The sequence below is a fragment of the Giraffa tippelskirchi genome, chromosome 10 (genome assembly GCF_054371585.1).
Source record: "Giraffa tippelskirchi isolate mGirTip1 chromosome 10, T2T-mGirTip1v1.2.pri, whole genome shotgun sequence".
NCBI lineage: Eukaryota > Metazoa > Chordata > Mammalia > Artiodactyla > Giraffidae > Giraffa > Giraffa tippelskirchi.
Genome location: NC_137284.1, coordinates 129,867,231 through 129,887,968, shown reverse-complemented (window position 1 = coordinate 129,887,968; position 20,738 = coordinate 129,867,231). Strand labels below are relative to the sequence as shown.

The following is a 20,738-nucleotide window of genomic DNA, read 5'->3' as shown; positions in this document are numbered from 1 at the left end:
GGGCAGGATGAAAATCGAGTTCAACAAAGCATTTCTCTGTGAAATGTAATATGATTGCAATGAATGTTTTTCAATGATGCATTTTGATCAAACTGGCTATAGATGACCAACCAAATTGCTCTTTGGGGTCAAGAACAGATGAAAATTGACATAGAGGCAAGTCACTCTAAAACACATGAAATTTGGCAAAAATGAAAGCAAACAACTGAACAATATCACCTAGACATGGGTCGTCTAGCTGCTTGGAACAAAAGTACTTATCTATTTTGCCCTTCCCTCTGTATTGTGGGCTTTATGTGTATGCCATCCTTTCCTGGTAAAAGTCAGGTACACTCCTTTCCTTCTAGTCACCTCTTTTTATTGAAACTGACAAGCAACAATGAATTGTGTAACCATAATGGAATTCACATATTAACCGGAACATATTATTATAAGTTGGGCGTACTTCAAATATGTAAACACCTTTAAGTCCAAGACAGTACTTAACTTGCAAACATTGCTTTAAAAATGTAAGTTACATTTCCTGTTTTAACATGAGCTTAAATGCTTTCAGTAAATATTGCCTTTTTATATTTTCCTTTCTTAATTGCACTCTTCTGTCAGGTATTTTATTATCGAGTAATAAAATTACTGAGTTTGTCAGCTGAACTATGTTTTCAACTGACAAACAAAATAAAAGCTCATTTTACTCAGTTTGGTCAGACTCCTAAGTTTTTTCAGCTATAAATTTCATTATCCTCCTTTTAAACTATTTCTTATGTATGCTGCACTGTGATTACAAAACTATGATAAATTTTTATAAATGTTCCATTTAAAATTTACTGAGTAAGAAAGAGGTATGTATGTATTTAGAGACATTCATCAGAGTACAATTTAACACATAGCTTATACTTTTTCAATGGATTTTGCTTTGACTCAGCACGATGGTACATCATAAAACCTATGCATATTTACAAAAGCCTACAAATGAAATAATTCATATTTGGATAAATTTAGAGCTTAAAAGGGGTCTCATATTTACCTGCCCTCCAGACACAAACAAGCATGCCATAGAAACTGATACAAATGCTCTGAGAAGCCCTGCGTCATCTTTTCTCAGAGACCAGCCTCCCGTTCATAGAAGTAAAGGCTAATGACTGAAGTGTAAAAAGTTTGGCCCCTCTTACACATGGAGTGCAGTGACATTCCTGGTCAAAGTTACATGAAACTTGAACCACCTCTTAAACCCCAGTTGATTCGTGTTTTGTTCCTTCTCCACAGGTGGGCCTCCATTTCCAAGTATAGCTTTCCACTCTGGCCACCCGCTACAGTACTCTTGCCTGGAAAATCCCATGGATGGAGGAGCCTGGTGAGCTGCAGTACATGGGGTCGCTGAGAGTCAGACACGACTGAGCGACTTCACTTTCACGCATTAGAGAAGGAAATGGCAACCCACTCCAGTGTTCTTGCCTGGAGAGTCCCAGGGACGGCGGAGCCTGGTGGGCTGCCGTCTATGGGGTCGCACAGAGTCGGACACGACTGATGTGACTTAGCAGCAGCAGCAGCGGCATCAATGTAAAGCAGTGGTAAATGATGTAAAAGGTCATAATAACAACATGAGGAAATTCAACTGAGAAAAATGAGTACTTCGAGATTTTGGAGAAAGTAGAACACTATTTGAAGGCCTAACTTTCCAATAAGTCTCATGGGCCCAGTCAAATTCTGTCTCCTAATGGTTCTTTGGAGAAAAATAACTCAGCTTAATGTATTTCCTTAAAGGACGCCTTGATTGAAATTTGAAATAAAGTTCTGATTTTTGTAGCACAATGTATTTGCATTACTATACATGGTAACAGTGACATGTTGGATTCTCACTGTAAAATTTTCCATATTAATTGAAATTGAACTTTCCATATTAGTCGAAAGGCTTCAAATGAGGAAGGGCACTACACCATTAGAAATTGCATGTCTAGGTATGTCTCCACTTTTACACGATCCAAGATGCATAAATTGGAGCTAACTGAACATGAGTAACTCAGAATCATCTCCAGGTACCCTTCACCTGCTTGGTTCCTGCCCATTGTCTGTTTCCTCCATTCTCTGTTCCCTCCAGCAAGAGAAAAATCAAAGGAAGCATTAAGCTCGAGTGATATGACCCTCATTGCAGGTTCTTTTGAGAAAAATGAAGATCTTTATTTTTTTTTCCAGTTCAATTAAACTATTTCAAAGTCATGTGATTGGTAGATAGCTTATAACTACCAACACCACTCTGCCCAGGCATTTTTTCTTTCAGCAACTCTTCAAGACTCTCCCAGTCCAGGTCAGGTGTCAGCTTCTGGGCTTTTCCCAATCTCTGCAATGATTGTGCTACACTGTAAAGATCACATCTCTCTCATCTGTCTTCTCCTACTAGATATCTGGCACCTTGGAGGATCCGGCTGTGCACACCTAGAACAGACTCATAGCTCAACAAAAGCTAGGTGAATGAATAAACAAGGTACAGCCCAAAAGTTAGAAAAAGTGGTCTGGGCTTAACTGTGTTAAGTGATCAGCTGGATTCCACTCTGTGATAACATGTTAGGGAGAACTGAGATTGCAACGTTTCTGACCTGGGGCAGCAGAGTTTCTCCGATGTCTTCAATGAGTTAAAAAAGTCACTTCATTCCTGAGAGCCTGTCAGAGGCACTTACTGCTTCCTGCTGTACTTAGGCATTTGTAAAGTGAATTTCTGTATAATATCAGTCAAATAATATGTTTCTTTTCTTGAACGTTTGACATGGCAAAAAGCGTCCCCTACCGACCCTCCCAAAAAAGTTGAGCGTTTATAAAAAATATGTTTGTGTTACTTCTTTTTCTATTTTTGTAACGATGTGTTTTAACATGTATTGGACTGGCCAAAAGGTTCACTTAGGTTTTTCTATAACATCTTATGGAACAGCCTATGGTAAAATCCAAACGAAAATTTTGGCCAATCCAACATTTGTCTTTGAAATAGAATGGTAACTATAAAAAGTTCTGGGTAGGATGAGAAATTGTCTCAGTAATGAAAGGAAAGAGTTTCAAGGCACAACTGTATTTACATTTTACTCTGAGAGAATGAGAAATAGATGTGCAGGGAAAATATTCTGTTACCAACCCCTAGTCATAAGTGGAGCTTTCTGCAAATAAATGCTATTTCATAGTCGTAATCGTGAATGTTGACACGACCATCTCTGTGCTGTGTGGTATATGAGTACATAAACCTGTCTGCACATTACCAAATCCTGTGATTTGGAATAGAAAATGTCTGTTTTTCCCTGCTTTTCATCTCCACTACCTCTGCCCAAGTTCTGATGTATATAACTTTTTAAAATACAGGTTTTTTGGATTTAAAAAGGTGCTCACCTGTTGTAAAAATAAAGGTAATACACACATGTATCCCCTGCTTTCCAAAAGTTCAATTTATGCTACTTCTTTTTATGAAAGACCTACGTTAGGACAAGCTTTTTTCCTAAAAGCAAAAATCCTCTTTAGGTTTCTTTTGGTGAGCAAAAACAGGTACTAACATAGGAGTTTCAGGAAAGCAAGTACTGTAAATTGAACTTTCAGAAAATGGGGAGTACTCTTCAGCTTCCTCTATTTTGATTTACCAAAGACTTCACTGGAGAGCTCTACTTGTAGATAGTGGAGGAAACCTGTATGTAAAAAGATATCTTTACACTTGACCAACCATAATTTAGGCTTCCCAGGTGGCGCATTGGTAAAGAATCTGCCTGCCAATGCAGGGGACGCAAGAGATGAGGGTTCAATCCCTGGGTCAGGAAGATCCCCTGGAGAAGGAAGTGGCAACCCACTCCAATAATCTTGCCTGGAAGATTCCATGGACAGAGGAGCCTGGCGGGCTACAGTCCATGGGGTCACAAAGAGTCAGATATGACTGCGCGCGCACACATACACACACACACACACAACCATAATTTACTACATGAACTGGCTTTGTGGCCATGTGACCTGGGCATTCACACAGGGTCTGTGTGTATAAGGGTCCTGTACTTGCTTTCTGGGTCTGCTTTTGCCTTCTCAAAACTCGTAACAATGATTGACCACAGGGTCCCGCATTTCCGTTTTGCCCCCAGCCTGGCAGTGCACATGGCCAATCCTGTCACCATGCCACTCGTCCCCCACTCCCCTGCACTTATGTAATCACTCTTAAGGCTTGTTGCCTCCAGAAATTTTCTGTGTCTGTAAGCATGGAGGCATTAGGTTTTACACTGATGGGATTATTCTATACATATTCTTTACTTTCTTTGCCTCCTCAGTGTCGATGATGGAAATTTTCCATTAAGCAGCCTCTGCCTCCCTGGCACCCACACCCATTTCCTCCTTTCCGCAGGCATTCTCCATACTGCTTGCAGGATGGTTTTGCTAATTCTGGTTGTGCTCTTCTGATAAAAATGTACAATACTTCCCTGTTGTGTATAGAGTAAATTAGCATCCTGGTAAACAAAACAGACCAGGATGCTAATTTACTAGGACCATGATCCTAGCATTAGGACCATGGTCAGTGTGCTGGTAAATTTGAGTTTCTAAGCGTGCCTGTCTGAAGGACACTTCTGGACCCAAACAGTCACGAAGAGAAGCCCTGGCTGGTCTGTGCGGGGATCCCCTAATCTGAACACATGCCTTTATTTTCAGTCTTTGTAACACCATCTCTCTCTAACAGGTAAGAAGAAGATCTTCCCTTTTTCCTATCATTACTTTGTAGAGTTGCTAATAATTTGCCTTGAAATGAACAAAGACATCATTGTGGTCTTCATGCTTGTGTCATTCCGAAATTCACTTGTTGAAACCCTAACCCCATCCCATGCTTGACAGGTGACAGTAGAAGCAGGCGGAGCCTTAGGAGGTAATCAGGTCTGTTATTGTTTAGTTTCTCAGCCGTGTCCGGCTCTCTGTAACCCTTTGGACTGTAGCCTGCCAGGCTCCTCTATCCGTGGGACTTTTCCAGGCAAGAATACTGGAGTGGCTTGCCATTTCCTCCTCCAGGGTATCTTCTCGACCAAGGATTGAACTCATGTCTTCTGGGTGTCCTGCACTGGCAGGCAGATTATTTACCACTGACCCACTGGGGAAGCTCCCATCAGGTTTAGATGGGGCCACGAGGGTGCAGGCGTCATGATGGGATTTGTGTCTTTATAAGAAGAGGAAAACAGTAGAGCTCTCTGTGTCTCTGTCTCTCTGTCTCTGGCTCTCTCTACTTAATATGTTACAGTGTTAGTTACTCAGTAGTGTCCGACTCTTTTACAACTCTATTGACTGTAGCTCACCAGGCTCCTCTGTCCATGGAATTCTCCAGGCAAGAATCCTGGATTGGTTTGCCATTTCCTTCTCCAGGGGATCTTCCTGACCCCTGATTCAGGGATGGAACCTGAGTCTCCTGCATTGCAAACTGATTCTTTATCATCTGAGCAAGGTAGCCAACAAAAGCCAGGAGGCAGAGTCTCACCAGAACCTGACCATGCTGGCACCCTGATCCTGAACTTATCAGCCTCCAGAACCATGAGAAACAAATATCTATTTAAGACACTCAGGCTAGGGTAGTTTAAGACAGAGGGAAGAAGGTGTTTCACTTTTTACAAAGTTGATTAATCTACAGCATGGGATTAGATCATAAAGATTCAAACTTTTTTTTTTTTAACAGATGAAAATAAGCCTGAGAAACAATGTGTCCTGTCCAAAGCCACAGACTTTAGTGATGAATTTTAACATCTACTTTCCGGTTAATATATGGTGACATCTTGTAATCTTCTTGAAAAGTCTAAATTCTGAGGTCAGAATGGTATTCTGAAAAGCTGTGAAGAAAAGGTGTGATTTCTGGGCACCCCTGGTGACTCAGACAGTAAAGAATCTGCCTGCAATGCAAGAGACCCAGGTTCAGTCCCTGGGTTGGGAAGATCTCCTGGAGAAGAAAATGGCAACCCACTTCAGTATTGTTGCCTGGAAAAGTCCACGGACAGAGGAGTTTGGTGGGCTACAGTCCATGGAGTCAGAAAGAGTGAGACTCAACTGAGCGACTAACACTTTCACTTGGAATCTTTGTGAACACTATAAATTCTGAAGTCAGACTGATATTCTGAAAGGGTGTGGAAAAGTCTGACTTCTTAAATTAACAAGTATTTTCATTGCTTCCAGTCCTACATTTCTAGGATATGGAGTTTGGATTGTCCAGATTGGTGGTGAAAACTGCCTAAATTGTGGCAGCTCACATACAAGTATGATCACAGATGAATTAATCTCTCTGAACTTCAATATTCTTAAGTAGAAAACAGATATAACAATATCTACTGCACAGATTTGTGATTAGGAATAAACAAGATTTTAATGTATTCATTTACTTAACAAATATTTATTAAGTGATCATTATGTATCAAATTCTTGTCTGGAGAATTCCATGGACACAAGAGCCTGGTGGGCTGCAGTCCATGCAGTTGCAAAGTCAGACACAACTAGTGACTAACACTTTCTTTTTCTTTATGATTCATAGAGCATCTTAAAAAAGTTGGGTTTTGAAATCAGTCTTGCCCGTGTGTGAGAGCTTACACATAGTTTGTAAGGAAATATCCATCTAATTAAAAACTACTTTAAAATCTGGAGAAGGATTACTTACTTCACGTTACCCAAGCATCTCAGTCTATTCGCCCAGTTTGCACGTCCGAGAACTCTGCCATAATCTACCTAGTCAGAACACGCCTAGCAAGGAGACACCACATGTCCGAGAAACCAGCTTAGAAGCCGCACTAGAGGAAAAGCAGTCTAGCGAGGTCCACGCGAGACCTGCCCGGGAACGTGAGAGAAGATCAGGAAGGTTAGCGTGTAAAAACAGTGTCATGCACGGGGTAAGCTGCAGCAGAAGTCTTACATGCAGAAACATTCCACTGCCTGTGTGAGCCACAGATGGCCATTTCAACTGCAGTGCCTTGTGAGAGCTGCAGTTGACAAGGCCAGCTGCTCGGAACCACCAACTGTCAGTTGACATGGTCAGCTCTTATCCATGTGTGCTGAGAAAATCAGCATGGAATTGGGTCAGCACAGGACACGATTTTAATTGCCTCAATCTGTCAAGTAGACTTCTTTGGAAACAATGAAACAATTGAGCACTTTGAGCAAAAATCGTTAAGGCTCTTCTATGATAACGCATCCATTCAAAAAGTCAGACTGCATCCAGTTAGTTGTCCTCTGCAGAGTGAAGGAGCAGGCATGGGTCTAGGAGATACAATTGTGTGGTTTTCAGTTCTGCAGGCGACGTAAATGAAAAGTCTCCCCTGAAGAATCCAGAACCTACCTTCCTTCCTGCCAGGCACTGCTGGAGTTGAGGCTTAGTCAGGACGCCGTGTTGGCAGTGGTGGGGTTGCCAAGTGATTTCTCTCCAGTCACAGGTCCTATTGTCTGAACAGCTAAGGCAAGGCACGATCCACTGGCCTGAAATAGAGAGCAAAACTTCTTTGGCTCAGTTTCTGTGGGTGAAATTACAGTTTGCAAGAAAGTCTAGAATTCAGTGATGGATGGCACACCATTACAGAAATCACAGTGAGGAGACCACACTCATATAAACCCAGGGGAACAGTGCATGGCCTCCTGCCAAGCAAACAGAATCACATCAGGTAGTCATGTTCTGAAATAACACAGTTCATGCTGAAGTTAAGTATGAATTCTGTTTTGTGAAAACACATGCTTATAAAAAAAAATTAAAGTGTTTGGGTACTACTCAATTATTATTTATTTTCAAACAGTACATGAGGTCTTTCATAGGGCTGTAGTCTATAGGGAGTCACTGACACTGACGTAATTGGCCACACATATTGCCTAGCCTGACACATGCTTAGTTACCAATCCAACAATAGTCATATTCTCTGCTATCAAGAGCTTCAACATATAATAAGACAGTTATTTTAATATTCTGATAATTTACTGTTTTGAAGAATAGCCTTAATGTGGTATATGGCCTTTTTGCTGTGAATCTCTTCACTTCTTTCTAGCTCTGTTGCCTAAAATTTTTTCATCCGTTAGAAGAGATGTGTACGGTTCTTCTCACATGGTTGGTATGAGGATTTAATGAGATAATGTAGTTAAAGGACCCAGCACAGTTACGGTATCCTACTCACCTTTGTTACTAGCTAATTTCAGGCACAGAGTAAGGCATAAGCTTTGGTCAATGTTTATAAGATAGATGAATATCCTTAAAAAGCTGCAGGTAAGATCTTTCTTATTGTATGGATAAAGTAACATGTATTCAAATGTTGCAGCTTTTAGGGTGAGTGGACACATTAATGATTTATAAGAAAAATATCAAGACATAATTTGGATTTTTTAAAATAATTTTATTTATTTTTGGCTATGTTGGGTCTTCCTTGTTTCGCTGGCTTTTCTCTAGTCATGGTGCCTGGGTTTCTCATTGTGGTAGCTTATCTTGCTGTGGAGTGAGGGCTCTAGGACGAACAGGCTTCAGTAGTTTCAGCTCTTGGGCTCTAGCGCACAGATTCAATAGTTGTGGTGTTCGGGCTTAGCTGCTCCGCAGCGTGTAGGATCTTCCCAGATCAGGGATCAAAACTGTATCTCCTGCATTGCAGGTGGATTCTTTACCACTGAGCCACCAGGGAAGCCCCTGGATTTCAATTTTTGTTTTCTCCCATTCATCTTTTCAGAAATGGAGACTGAATCAGCATGTTAAATACAGAGCAGTCATTTGTGTTTTCTGTGGAGAATACCTTGACGTCTCCAACAAACATCCGCTGTACCCCAAAGATCTCACTGATGTTACTGCTTCACGTTTCTCTTCAAAATATGGAGGAGCTAAATATTCCCAGCTACTTTTTGAGTTACAAAGGAAAGTTTTAAACAAGTTTATCCCTTCTGGCTTTGATTTGTGGTTCTGCTAACAAAAGTATCTGGTGTGATGTTAATTTTGTGTGCATACTAGTCACTTCAGTCGTGTCCAACTCTTTGCAACCCCATGGACCATAGCCCACCAGGCTCCTCTGTCCATGGGATTTTCTCAGCAAGAATACTGGAGTGGGTTGCCATGCCCTCCTCCAGGGAATTTTCCTGACCCAGGGACTGAACCCACATTTCCAGCACTGCAGGCGGATTTTTTACTGTTGAGCCACCAGGGAAGCCTGTGACATTAATTTTAGAGGGAAGAATTTCTACTTTCAGGGGATGGTAAAATACACTTTGCATTTCATGACTCAGGAATGTCAGAATTGTGTATGTGAGTGTTTGTGTGGGTGGAAATAGTTAAAAATAATAAAATACAGAAACAGATCTAGCTTATGGCTCTTACTGGTGGATCCCAGAAAGGGAAAAAGTATGTGACTATTAAGAGAGAGAAAGTGGGAGAGACGGAAGAAAATAGAAGGGACAGGAGATGAGAACAGCATGCCTTCCAAGGAAGAGAAGAAAACAGAGCAGAACGGCTTTGGGGCAAATTGTGTCAACAGGAGCAGGAAGTGGAAATACAGGACAGTTCAAAAGCAGTGTGGACTTATTTGTTCCTCTCACCATAAATTTTTTTCTTTGCTTTGATTTTTAAACTTAATGAGAATTCCAGAAAACTGCCTTATTCAAAGTCCACCCATAAAGTAATATCTCCAAAATTTCAGGTCTGGTGAATGACCTTCCATTTCTCTGTATACATATCACTCTCTATCTAGGAGGATTTTAATTCAATACATTATTGACGTATCTACGCTCTTAGGTATTAGGCATTATCGTTGGTAAAATAAGATAGTGAAATAGTTATCTAAAAAGAAAGGTATTAAATATTACTAAAAAAGAAATAGTCAAATTTTTATAGCACCTCTCAGATGTCAGATATTCTGAGCACTTAAATATATTAATTTATTTAATCTCAGAACCACCCTATTATTACCCCCATTGCAGCATTAACTGGGGCTCAGAAAGGTTAAGTAACTTGTCCAAGATCTTTCAGCTAGGAGGTGGCTGTATATTAATTTAAAATATACAGGAGTGGAGCTGAAGACTGTCCCAGAGTCCATGCTCTTAACTATAATGTGAAACTTCAAAAATCATAATCAGGTGAAGGGTTAAATTACATGTATAAAATTACTATTTATACACGTCAAAAGCTTAAGAATAGGTAATTCATAATTGAGCAAAAAGAGTGGAACTCAAAGAACTTGGGCTTTGGAGACAGACACACCTGAGCTGCTTCCAGGGAGCTCTGTGGACCTCATTAGAGTCATCTGAGGGACTTCCCTGGTGGCTCAGTGGTAAAAAAATCAGCCTGCCAATTCAGGAGATGCAGGTTCAATCCCTGGTCCGGGAAGATCCCACTTGATGCGACGCAACTAAGCCCCTGTGCCACAACTATTGAGCCTGTGCTCTCGAGCCCACGAGCTGCAACCACTGAGACCACAAACCACAACTACTGAAGCCCAGCAGCCTGTGCTCTGCAACAAGAGAAGCCACTGCAATGGGAGGCCAACATAGCAAAAAGTAGAGAGTAGTCCCCACTGACTGCAACTAGAGAAGAACCCGTAAAGCAAAGAAGACACAACATAGCCAAAAATAAACAAAATCTTTTTAAAAGCCAGCTGGAAAACTTTTAAAAATCCTCACGCCCAGGCTGTGCCCCAGACGGATTACATCAGAACCACTGGATGTGGAATTCGGGCATCAATGTAGTTTTAAAAGCTTTTCAGGTGATTCCAGTATGCAGTCAAGGTTGAGGATCACTGTTTATGTTGGACAAATTACTTAATCTTTTCATGATTATACTTACTTCTCTATACGAAAAATATGTGTAGCATCTGCCACAGCGCCTTTATACTAGATGTTGATGAATATATTTTACTGGCCTCACCCCACTTCACCCTAAGCAAACCATGGCAGTTCAAAATAAAGACAGCATGGGGGTCAGAGTTGTCTGGCAGGTTCCATGGGAGCAGATAAGATGTGAGGAGGTACTTGTGAATAGATAAGATTCAGAGAGGTATAATGGGTGATTTTAAGTGAAGAGACAGACCTGACAGTAGTGAGACTGAGGAAGTGACTGTTGTCCATGACAGATTGTATATACTGGGGAGAAAAAGACGGTCTGCTCAGTGAAAGGTGTTTCCAAAGTTTGGAGATGTAGAGAATAATATTAATACTAAAAGCTACAACACCAAGCATTTGGGATCAGTGTTGGGTTGTGAGTGGCAAAATGAAGACCGTTCTCAAAAGTGTTTGTTTCTCCATCCAATTTTCTTTTATAATTCTTCTGTGGTTTGCATTCAGAATATTCTAATTCTGATTTTGCCCTGATATATGGAGTTTGTATCAATAATCCATTTCCTTCACATATTTGTTTGGCTCCTAATACTATTTGATTTAGACTTGGCTTTCAGTTTATCCTTTGTCAAAGAATTCCTCAAGAAAATCTCCTGAAAAAGTCTTTTTTTTTTTTTTTAATACAGATTTTGTGGGTTTTGGATGCAGTTGGAAGGGGCCTGGGATCACCTCTTTTCCATCCTTTTCTTTTAAAGTGAGGATAACTGAGACCCAAGATGTTAAATGATGGAAGTAGGATCATGTCAATGACAGGGCTGGACCAGAATTGAAGTCTCAGAGTCTCTAAAGTGCTGATCCATTCATCATGTTAGGTTAAAGCAGCACAAAATCATCAGTTGAAAATGCAATATGGCCCAACAATCTCTCTGGTAGCACTTACAGAAAAGCCACAAACAGGTTGTCACAATACATGTATTTTTATTTTTAAAAGCTGAATTTGCTCAGTGGGTTCATGTATTCAGAGACTGTTTTGAAATAGACTATTTTTGTTTTCATAAGATGGTGGCATGTTGGGGACATGCATGTGTTTCTGCCAATGATATATTATTTAATAATACTTTGAAGGGCTCAGTTTTCCTCAGAACCTTGAGTTTCTAACAGCATGTGTATCCTCTTTGCCTGAACACTGTCTCCCCCATAAATTTGTTGACAGCTAATTTTTCACAAACTGAGATCTTTGGCCATTTGCTGCTAAGGCTAAAGAAACATGTGACCAATTGCATGCACAAAGATCCTAATATGGGTACCATTAGTTTGTGAGCACAAAATCACATGCACATAAGAAAGATGCCTGATTGGGTCTCTGAAAATTTAGCCCCAGTGGTTCATACTACCATATATTTATAGTCATAACTCTTTGAATTTTTGGATTGCTTAACAATGCTTTTTTATTGTGAGTTAGTAATACTACTTGAAATAGACATCTGTATTACATCTGCAGGACTGGGCTTTCTTGACATTTTAAATGATTCCAGCTCACCAAAAATTGTCAAAAAGGAGGGCATACATTCTATGTTATATATTTAAACAATGAATGAATCAAAGCTGTGATTTCTGAAATAAAATATGACATATGTCATAGGGAATAACATTCTGAAGAATGAAGCTACCTTTGCGGAGAAGTTATTTAATTTATCACTATAGCTTTATATTTAATGCAAGTTAGATTGCAGCCATTTAAGTGAATTGAATTGGGTGATAAAACAGAGAAAAGAAGTTAAACTTTGTGATTTAGTGAGATGTAAAATCATATAAACCGCAGCACTAATTCCTGACTCTATCATGCTATAAAACAAGGCAGTTTTTAATTAAGAATAAAGAAATCTGTATTTTCAATATTATTAGAAGTATTAAAGTATAAATTGCTATATTTCCTTATAAAACAATATGATAAAAGTTTTTGTTTATATATTATAAAATATAATCTAAACCATTTTCTTTAAAGGTAATTCTCATTTAGTGATCATATAAACATCTGTCTGCAAATTAGAAGAATTGTTTTTTTCTTTCCTGGGCAAAATATTTTATTCTTAGGTTGTATCTTATAGTTAACTTATTTTCAAAATTCAACTTAATAAAAAAATCACTCAAAATTATACTGACTGGTGTCATTGAAAGAACATTTTTCAAGGAGAAAAAAAAATGGATCTAGTTCTGGCAGATAACTGTAACGTGCTGTGAAAATAAGGCTTGGGGACCATTCTATGACCTTATGAGCTAAATCTAGAGCACCCAAAATAAACATCCTTCAGTGTCATCTAGTGTGACAACTTCTTTCAACAGAGGGGAGTCCTACCATTGCATCATCTCCAGGAGTAAAAGAGAGAAAAAGAAAAAAAAAAATCCATTCTTGCAAACTTATCTCTGAACTTACTCATTTACCTCGAATCTTTAGGTCTCTAGCACCTCAAGGGTAGAGGGGTTACCCTTGGTTGGTTTCACAGTCTTCTGTGAAAGAGAGGAGGGCTTGAATCTTGGTTTTAGTTAGGCAACAATTTTTAAATCATATATTAGACACTGAAAGATGAATAAGGTACAATCTTTGCTCTGGACACACTTGAAATCTCATCCAGCCTTCAGGAAAAACTTATGGATGATGCACCTTTGACATGTTAATACACCTACCCTGTGCTACATGTACATATACTCATATGTATATATTATTTCCATCATAAAAAATAAAAATAAGCATAATTAAACAAAAATAAAGGTACATATATTTTCATCTTTACTGGCTTCTTCCCTGTGCTGTTTTGTACTTCTCTCTCTCTCCTTGCTTGGTTATATTTTTCCCCTTTGAAAACTATTGATTAGAGAGAGAGGAACATGTGAATCAGACACCTGAAACAATATGAGGTAAGTGCTATTTGTAGACACGTGCCTAGGATATTCTGGGTACATGTGGAAATGTTAGTCACTCAGTCCTGTCCGACTGTTTGTAACACCATGGACTGTAGCCCACCAGTCTCCTCTGTCCATGGAATTCTCCAGGCCAGAATACTGGAGTGGGTAGCCGTTCCCTTCTCCAGGGGATCTTCCTGAACCAGAGATCACGCCCGGGTCTCCCGCACTGCAGAGATTCTTTGCCATCTGAGCCACATAAAAGAGAAGCAAATCTGCAGGTGAGGTGGTAAAGATAGACTTCCTGGAGAAGAGGATATGGCATCAGGAGACCTTGGATCAAGATGAAAAGAAGACTTTTAGGAGCAGGGATCAGCATGAACAAGAGCTGGAGTCCTGCAGCTGATTATCAGTATGCAATGAGGTTCAGAGTCTGGGAGGAGTTGGGAGAGACAGGATGGGTCAGATTATTGTCAGGTTAGGAAGATGGGCTTGATTGAGGAGTCAATATTTGTTTTTTTTAAAGAAGCCTAACTACTCAAGTTCCCAGAAGGCTCCTGTTTTATGGCAGCCTCTGTTGTAAGGACCAGGTACAGAGACAGTTTCAGAACAGGGCCTGGCCAAAGTTACTATAAATTTAACAGCCAGAAGAAACTGCCACTTCTTGAAGAATTTCAGTAATGTACCTTCAACTTTTCATTGAAGAACTTTTGACTTGGTTCAGTAGGAGGAATCGAATTAAGTTGTTTATTGGGTCTCATAAATTGTCATGTGATTAAAAAAATATACCTAGGCATATGGATGTCTCCTTTGTATACAGAGTATACATCTCATTTAGCTGAGAATCATAAATCATACCACCTGACACACCATAATGAGTAAATCCCTCTCTATGCACTGTCTGTAATTTATTATCTGGGACACATGTTCCAGAACTGGGAAACGCCCACATTTGTTAGCGGTGCATGACAAATTGCAATTTGTCCCACCCATTTGTGAAACTCATTTCCCATTCAAGCTGTAGTGTGAAGTTCATGGCAAGGGTAGAAAAGCTCCTGAGTGTTTTCTCAGACTTTTTAGATGAAGGGAGACCTGGGGTCAGGAGGCCGGGAGCAGTAACCAGGAAGCGCAGAGGAGATGCTCTTTGTTCCTCTTACTGCCTTGGAGGTATTTTTAGTCCCAGCTTTGGCTTAACCTCACTGGTCTCCACTGAAAGAAGAATGCTGGGGAAGGAAAGAAACAGGGGAAGTGGACAGTGCCCCCAAAGTGTCTCATTCCAGATCTACCCTAGGTGTAGGCAGGATTGAATACTGTAATTTGAATTGTTTAGAAGTGGATCTTTCTACTATTTACTTTTTTTGTTGGCGTATAACTGCTTTACAATGTTATGTTAATTTCTGCTGTACAATGCAGTGAATCAGCTATATGTATACATACCTCCCCTCCCTCTTGGACATCCCTCTCACCCCATTCATCCCACCCCTCTAGGTCATCACAGAGCTCCGGGCTGAGCTCCTGGTGTTATACAGCAACTTTCCACAAGCCATCTATTTTACACACGGTGCTGTATAGATGCCCGTGCTATTCTTCCAACTTGTCTCACCCTCCCCTTCCCCTCTGTGTCCACATGTCCATTCTCTACATCTGTGTCTCTATTCTTGCCCTGCAAATAGGTTCATATGTACCATCTTTCTATATTCCATACATATATGATATTTGTTTTTCTCTTTCTGATTTACTTCACTCTATATAGCAGACTCTAGGTCCGTCCACATCACTACAAATGACCCAATTTTGTTTCTTTTTATAGCTGAGTAATATTCCATTATATATATATATGAAATATCTTCTTTATCCATTCCTCTATTGATGGACATTTAGGGTGCTTGCCTGTATCCCAGTGTTCACTGCAGCACTGTTTACAATAGCCAGCACACGTAATTTGAATTTGACATCCCAATTTCCCTGCCTCTATTCATGTTCAATATATGGGAGACATTAGTGACCACTCCCAAAGATTTTTTTTTTTTAATTTGAAGAAATGATATAAAACTGAACCTCTATCCTTTGCAGTTCTTTGGGTTCACAAGGTCAACTTATTTTGTACCTACTCTGTAGAAATTATAATCTTAAGTGAATTGGTGGAGTCTGAATAATGGAGACCCTGTGTCCTCATCCAGCTTACAGCCTGGGAACACTGACATCAAAGTCAATTACATACTTAATCATTTAATGGGGTCACAAAGAGTCAGACTCGACTTAGCAACTGAAAAACAATGAACAACAATCATTTAAATAATTGTGGAAGCTGCAAAGGAAGAAAAACATTGGGTGCTATGAAAATATATAGTAAGGAAAACAAGTCAGAGGCTCAAGGGAAGGCTCTATGTTATGACTTTTTGACTGAGATCTATGGTGAATATGCATTAAACTAAGGAGAGAGCAGAAAGTAAAAAGAAAAGCATTTGATTAATCAAAATATTTCACATACTCAAACAATGCATTTTCATTAATTATATGTGTGGCAGTTCATACTAATTAAAAAGCACCATATCACCTTGATTTTTTTGCAGAATAGCTTAAGTAACCATCTACTACTTATGTATATTAAGGGATTTTTTTTTTAAAAGAAATGATATCCAGTGTAATAGTCACCTTTTGTATCCCCAGATGGACAAGTCTTTAGTTCGGGCTGTGAAATGGCTTCAATGTAGTCAGAGGAAATAGGCTGTAACCCACAGGTTTCCTCTGGCTGAATCAGCAAACCACAATCCTGCATTAAAATGATAAAAGTTAGCCGTCATAGTAATTAACCTGACCTGTAGTAATAAAATCTCAAAAATAAGACTTTCTCTGCCAAATAACCTTTATGGGTAAAAGGGAACAATTCATGTTTACCCTTCTCTTGATATTTATTCATCAATAGTTGTTTTTGCTATTAATAGCTGCTTCCATTAGGGGATTTGTATAAATTCTAATGATAATTTAATCTTTATTTTGGCATTGATAGTCATGTTATTGCTCTGCCAATTTTTAAAGAAATAGATGTCAGTTATTTTAAAAAATATACTTTTGTGTTGCTGACTCATTAAAAAATATAACATATTATAATAGAGGACAATATATCAAGGGGAGAAAATGCGATGTTGTGAGATAACAAATGGGGAATACTTGGGGAGAATGTTAATTTAATAGATGCATTTCATTTCAACACACATTTATTTAAGATCTATGATTTGCTAGAAATGGAATCAAATATGTATATTTTATCTAAAACATTTTACATATTTACAAAAGTAGATAACAGCTCACTGCAATGAAACTCACTAGAGAAGAGGCATGTTCTGCACCAAGCAATGCCTTCCGTAGTCTGCCATATGCATTGCAGAGAAGCAATTCATTGGCTTTGAAATCTCTCCTCTTCGCCAGTATATCATCCTTCTCCTGTTTTCTCTTAGCTTATCCTACAAAGCTGTAGGCACTTGTACCTGTCCTGTGTCCATCTGCCCAACCTCATCTGGTTCCACTGCCACCCTTCTCACTGGGTTCTCTCAGTCTACCACAATTAAGGTCAGGTTAAAAATGCAATAATATCTGTTAGGAATGCTTTCTTCCTAATCTTGCATGGAGAGCATCTTCTTGTGTTTGAGGTCTCTTGAAATGGCAGCACAGTTATGCATCAGCTTTTGTCCACATCAGCATCTTTTGTTTCCTTCATCGTCTTCACCATTTGGTAATTGCATTTGCTATTTGTGCCTTTTCCACGTGATTGAATACTCCATGAGAATGGATAATTATTTCACTCACACATAAATCCCATCCCTGGTGTACAGTAGACAACGATAAATATTTGCTGAATGTGTAAAAGGTTAGAGTTAATTGTCCCCCTTTTCATATCATGCATTCTCAGTAATGGAGAGAAATAATTGGTTTGACCTCTTCTTTGCTCTGAACTTCTGCCTCTAATGAGCAATTTCTGGTCACCTTCTCTCACACTTTTAAATGTCCTAACCACCAACTCAGATTCCTGGATCTCACACAAAAGATCCAGGGCATCAGGGAACAAAAGGAATGGGGGTAGTGTAAGGGCTTTTAAAAATCTTGATTCAGTATACATATTTTCATTTTTATTCATGACTGAAGTTGAAGTTTAGGAAACTGATTAAAATTAGAAATATAATTTGTGTTAAAATGTTCATTATATTATAACAAAGCAGTTAAAATAGCAAAAAGTTTATAATGATGTGAGAAGATTTAGTCTGAATAAACATCTATGAATGATATATGCTCACGTATGTGTGATACGTATTTATTCATCTATCTATTAATTTGTTTTTGGTGGAGACTAGATCTTTATTTAAGGCCAGAAAAATGGCATTATATATCTATCCGATTTTTTAAAAAATATGTATATCAAATGTTAGGGAGGGCAGGGAGAAATAATTACTATTATACACTGCTGATAAGGAGTGCAAATTAGTTCAGCTTCTTCAGAAGGTAATTTATACTAAACTTAAAAATTCACGGATTCCATAGCCCCAAAGTTACAGTTCTTAGAGTCTACTCCAGAGAAACCCTCATGCAATGCATAAAGAACATGTATAAAGACAGATCTAATGGACTAAGATGGGAAGATTTCCCAGGCATATAATTAAAAAAAAAAAAAACTGAAGATCTTGTTTCATTCCAGAATAATATATTCCAAATGAAACACACTGAGACCATGACACGCAGTCAACTAAATTCAGGTATTTCATGCTGAGATATTGTGTTCAATTTACTAATAATGCAAAAAATGTTGAAAAGTCTGGATTTAGATAAAAGTCTGCCTAAAGATGATTGCTTGTTTGGGGTCTCTGGCGTGTGAAGGTGTATGAGAGTGCCCTAGTCCTCATCCGGAGGGCATTTAAAAGAGCCTAGATCACAGGTGCTGAAGTCCCAGATGGTCTCCTCTGTCAAAGTTGGACATGTCATTGGTCTATCAATCAATCAGATTGTTAGGTGTGCTGATGGCTTGTTCTGTGCGGAACCAAACTCAATTTCTGATGAGTGGATATGGGCTATTTCAGAGACGTTAGTCACAAGCAGCCTTTTTGAGAGACTATATCTGAACTGAAGGATATGAAAATCCTTCAGGGGGATGAGAATTTCAAGCAGAAGGAATTGCATGTCAAAGGTCATGAGGTGACAAAAGGGTTTATCTGACATCTTAGGCACAAAACAAAAACATTATTGAAAAAACTGATATGCTGATAACCTATATGTCATTTTTTCTTGAGGTGCACCTCCAAGGTTATTTACCCTAAAGATGAAGAATGATAATCCATGATGTGGTTCTGAGCAATTCTGGATACAGCTTTCCAATGGAAAGGTATTGATTTAATACCTAGAACCTGCACAACGCCATGCTGTGAAAGCAGGTCCCTGACCTCAGGCATAATCCAGCTCATCATCATAAATTTCTTCTTAATCCTGAACTGAAATGTCCATCTTATTTGTTCCAATTGTCCTTTTTGGTGCAGCTTAGAACAAATTTATTGTAATAATATAGAAGCATGTCCTGACCTGACTTCAAAGCTGCTGAAACAAATGACTGACAATAAAGGATGATAATATTTTTAAATGTTCAATGTTGACACTTACTGAATATCCAGGACCCCACATACAAGCCTATGATAACAGAGTGAACATAATACAGAGCACAGAGAAATGTAGTGTAAGTGGGAGCCAGACAGGGTGACCACTCCTGCTGCTTACAACCTTGGTCAAACCAACATGGAACTATAACATGCAGCCAAACTTCTCTCTTCCTCTAAGTATTTATGAAACCTATTTTCAGGCCACATGAATCATTGACTATCCCTTTAGATCTTAAAAGTGATAAACCCCACTAATAAAAAATTGAACAATTTTTGAAAGGGAAAAACTCATTAGCATCCATCATTCTTTCTTCACTGGTGTGATTAGTAATTTGGTCAGGTTCAGGCATATTCAAGTAAATGAATAATAGCTCTTCTGGCTTGGAGCCCCTGAGAATCTAAATATGGAAAAGGCAGTAGTTAGCAGAGATGCTTAAAATTAACCCTAGAAATCTCCACATTTAGAGTGTATCCCTTTGCTGGAGACTTCACAAATTCCTGAATGGACTGCCAGAGCTTTCAATACAGTACAATAAGATATTTAACAGATTTTCTCATTCAAACATGTGCAGAGTATATATATATATATATATATATATATATGTGTGTGTGTGTGTGTGTGTGTGTCTCTCTCTCTATATATATATATATATATAGACACATATATATTTAATAAATAATTTTAAAATTTTTCTTAACTTTTCATGAAATGCCTTAGTGACTAACAGAAGATATTAAGGTGCCGTTGGCTTTGCTCTCTGCCCTACCCATGAATACACGGCCACTGTTCTTGTTACCAGGGAAGGCAATGGCACCCCACTCCAGTACTCTTGCCTGGAAAATCCCATGGACGGAGGAGCCTGGTAGGCTACAGTCCATGGGGTCGCTAAGAGTCGGACACGACTGAGCGACTTCACTTTCACTTTTCCCTTTCATGCACTGGAGAAGGAAATGGCAACCCACTCCAGTATTCTTGCCTGGAGAATCCCAGGGACGGAGGAGTCTGGTGGGCTGCCATCTATGGGGTCGCACAGGGTCGGACACGACTGAAGCGACTTAGCAGCAACTTAGCAGCAGCAGTTCTTGTTACCAATTCCTCTGGAAGTCCATCTAGTTTTTTTACAGAAGTATTTGGCCATTAAGGAATTAGTAGTATTTTTCATTTTTAATGTGACTTTGCTTTGTTTTTAGAGCAATATCAAATTGGACTATTTGATCTGGTGTGTGTGTGCTTAGTCACTCAGTCATGTCTGACTCTTCGTGACCATTTGGGCTGTAGCCATCAGGCCCCTCTGTCCATGGGATTTCCAGGCAGGAATACTGGAGTGGGTTGCCATTTCCTCCCCCAGAGGATCTTTCCAACCTAGGGATCAAACCTGTGTCTCTTGCATTGGCAGGTGCATTCTTTACCCACTGAACCATCCGGGGTAGGTATCGTTAAACCTTACC

General features: G+C 39.2%; 1 protein-coding gene across 2 annotated transcripts in view; it reads right to left on the bottom strand.

The window, feature by feature from the left end:
* Positions 1-20,738, bottom strand: part of CPED1 (cadherin like and PC-esterase domain containing 1) — a 316,761-nt gene that overhangs the window by 38,047 nt on the left and 257,976 nt on the right. For both annotated transcript variants that reach the window (XM_081535345.1, XM_081535344.1), the window contains 2 exons: positions 16,306-16,423; positions 7,301-7,437 (listed from right to left, as the gene is read on the bottom strand). In XM_081535345.1, the coding sequence (XP_081391471.1) occupies positions 7,301-7,437; positions 16,306-16,423 (255 nt within the window). The remainder of the gene's footprint in view (positions 1-7,300; positions 7,438-16,305; positions 16,424-20,738) is intronic.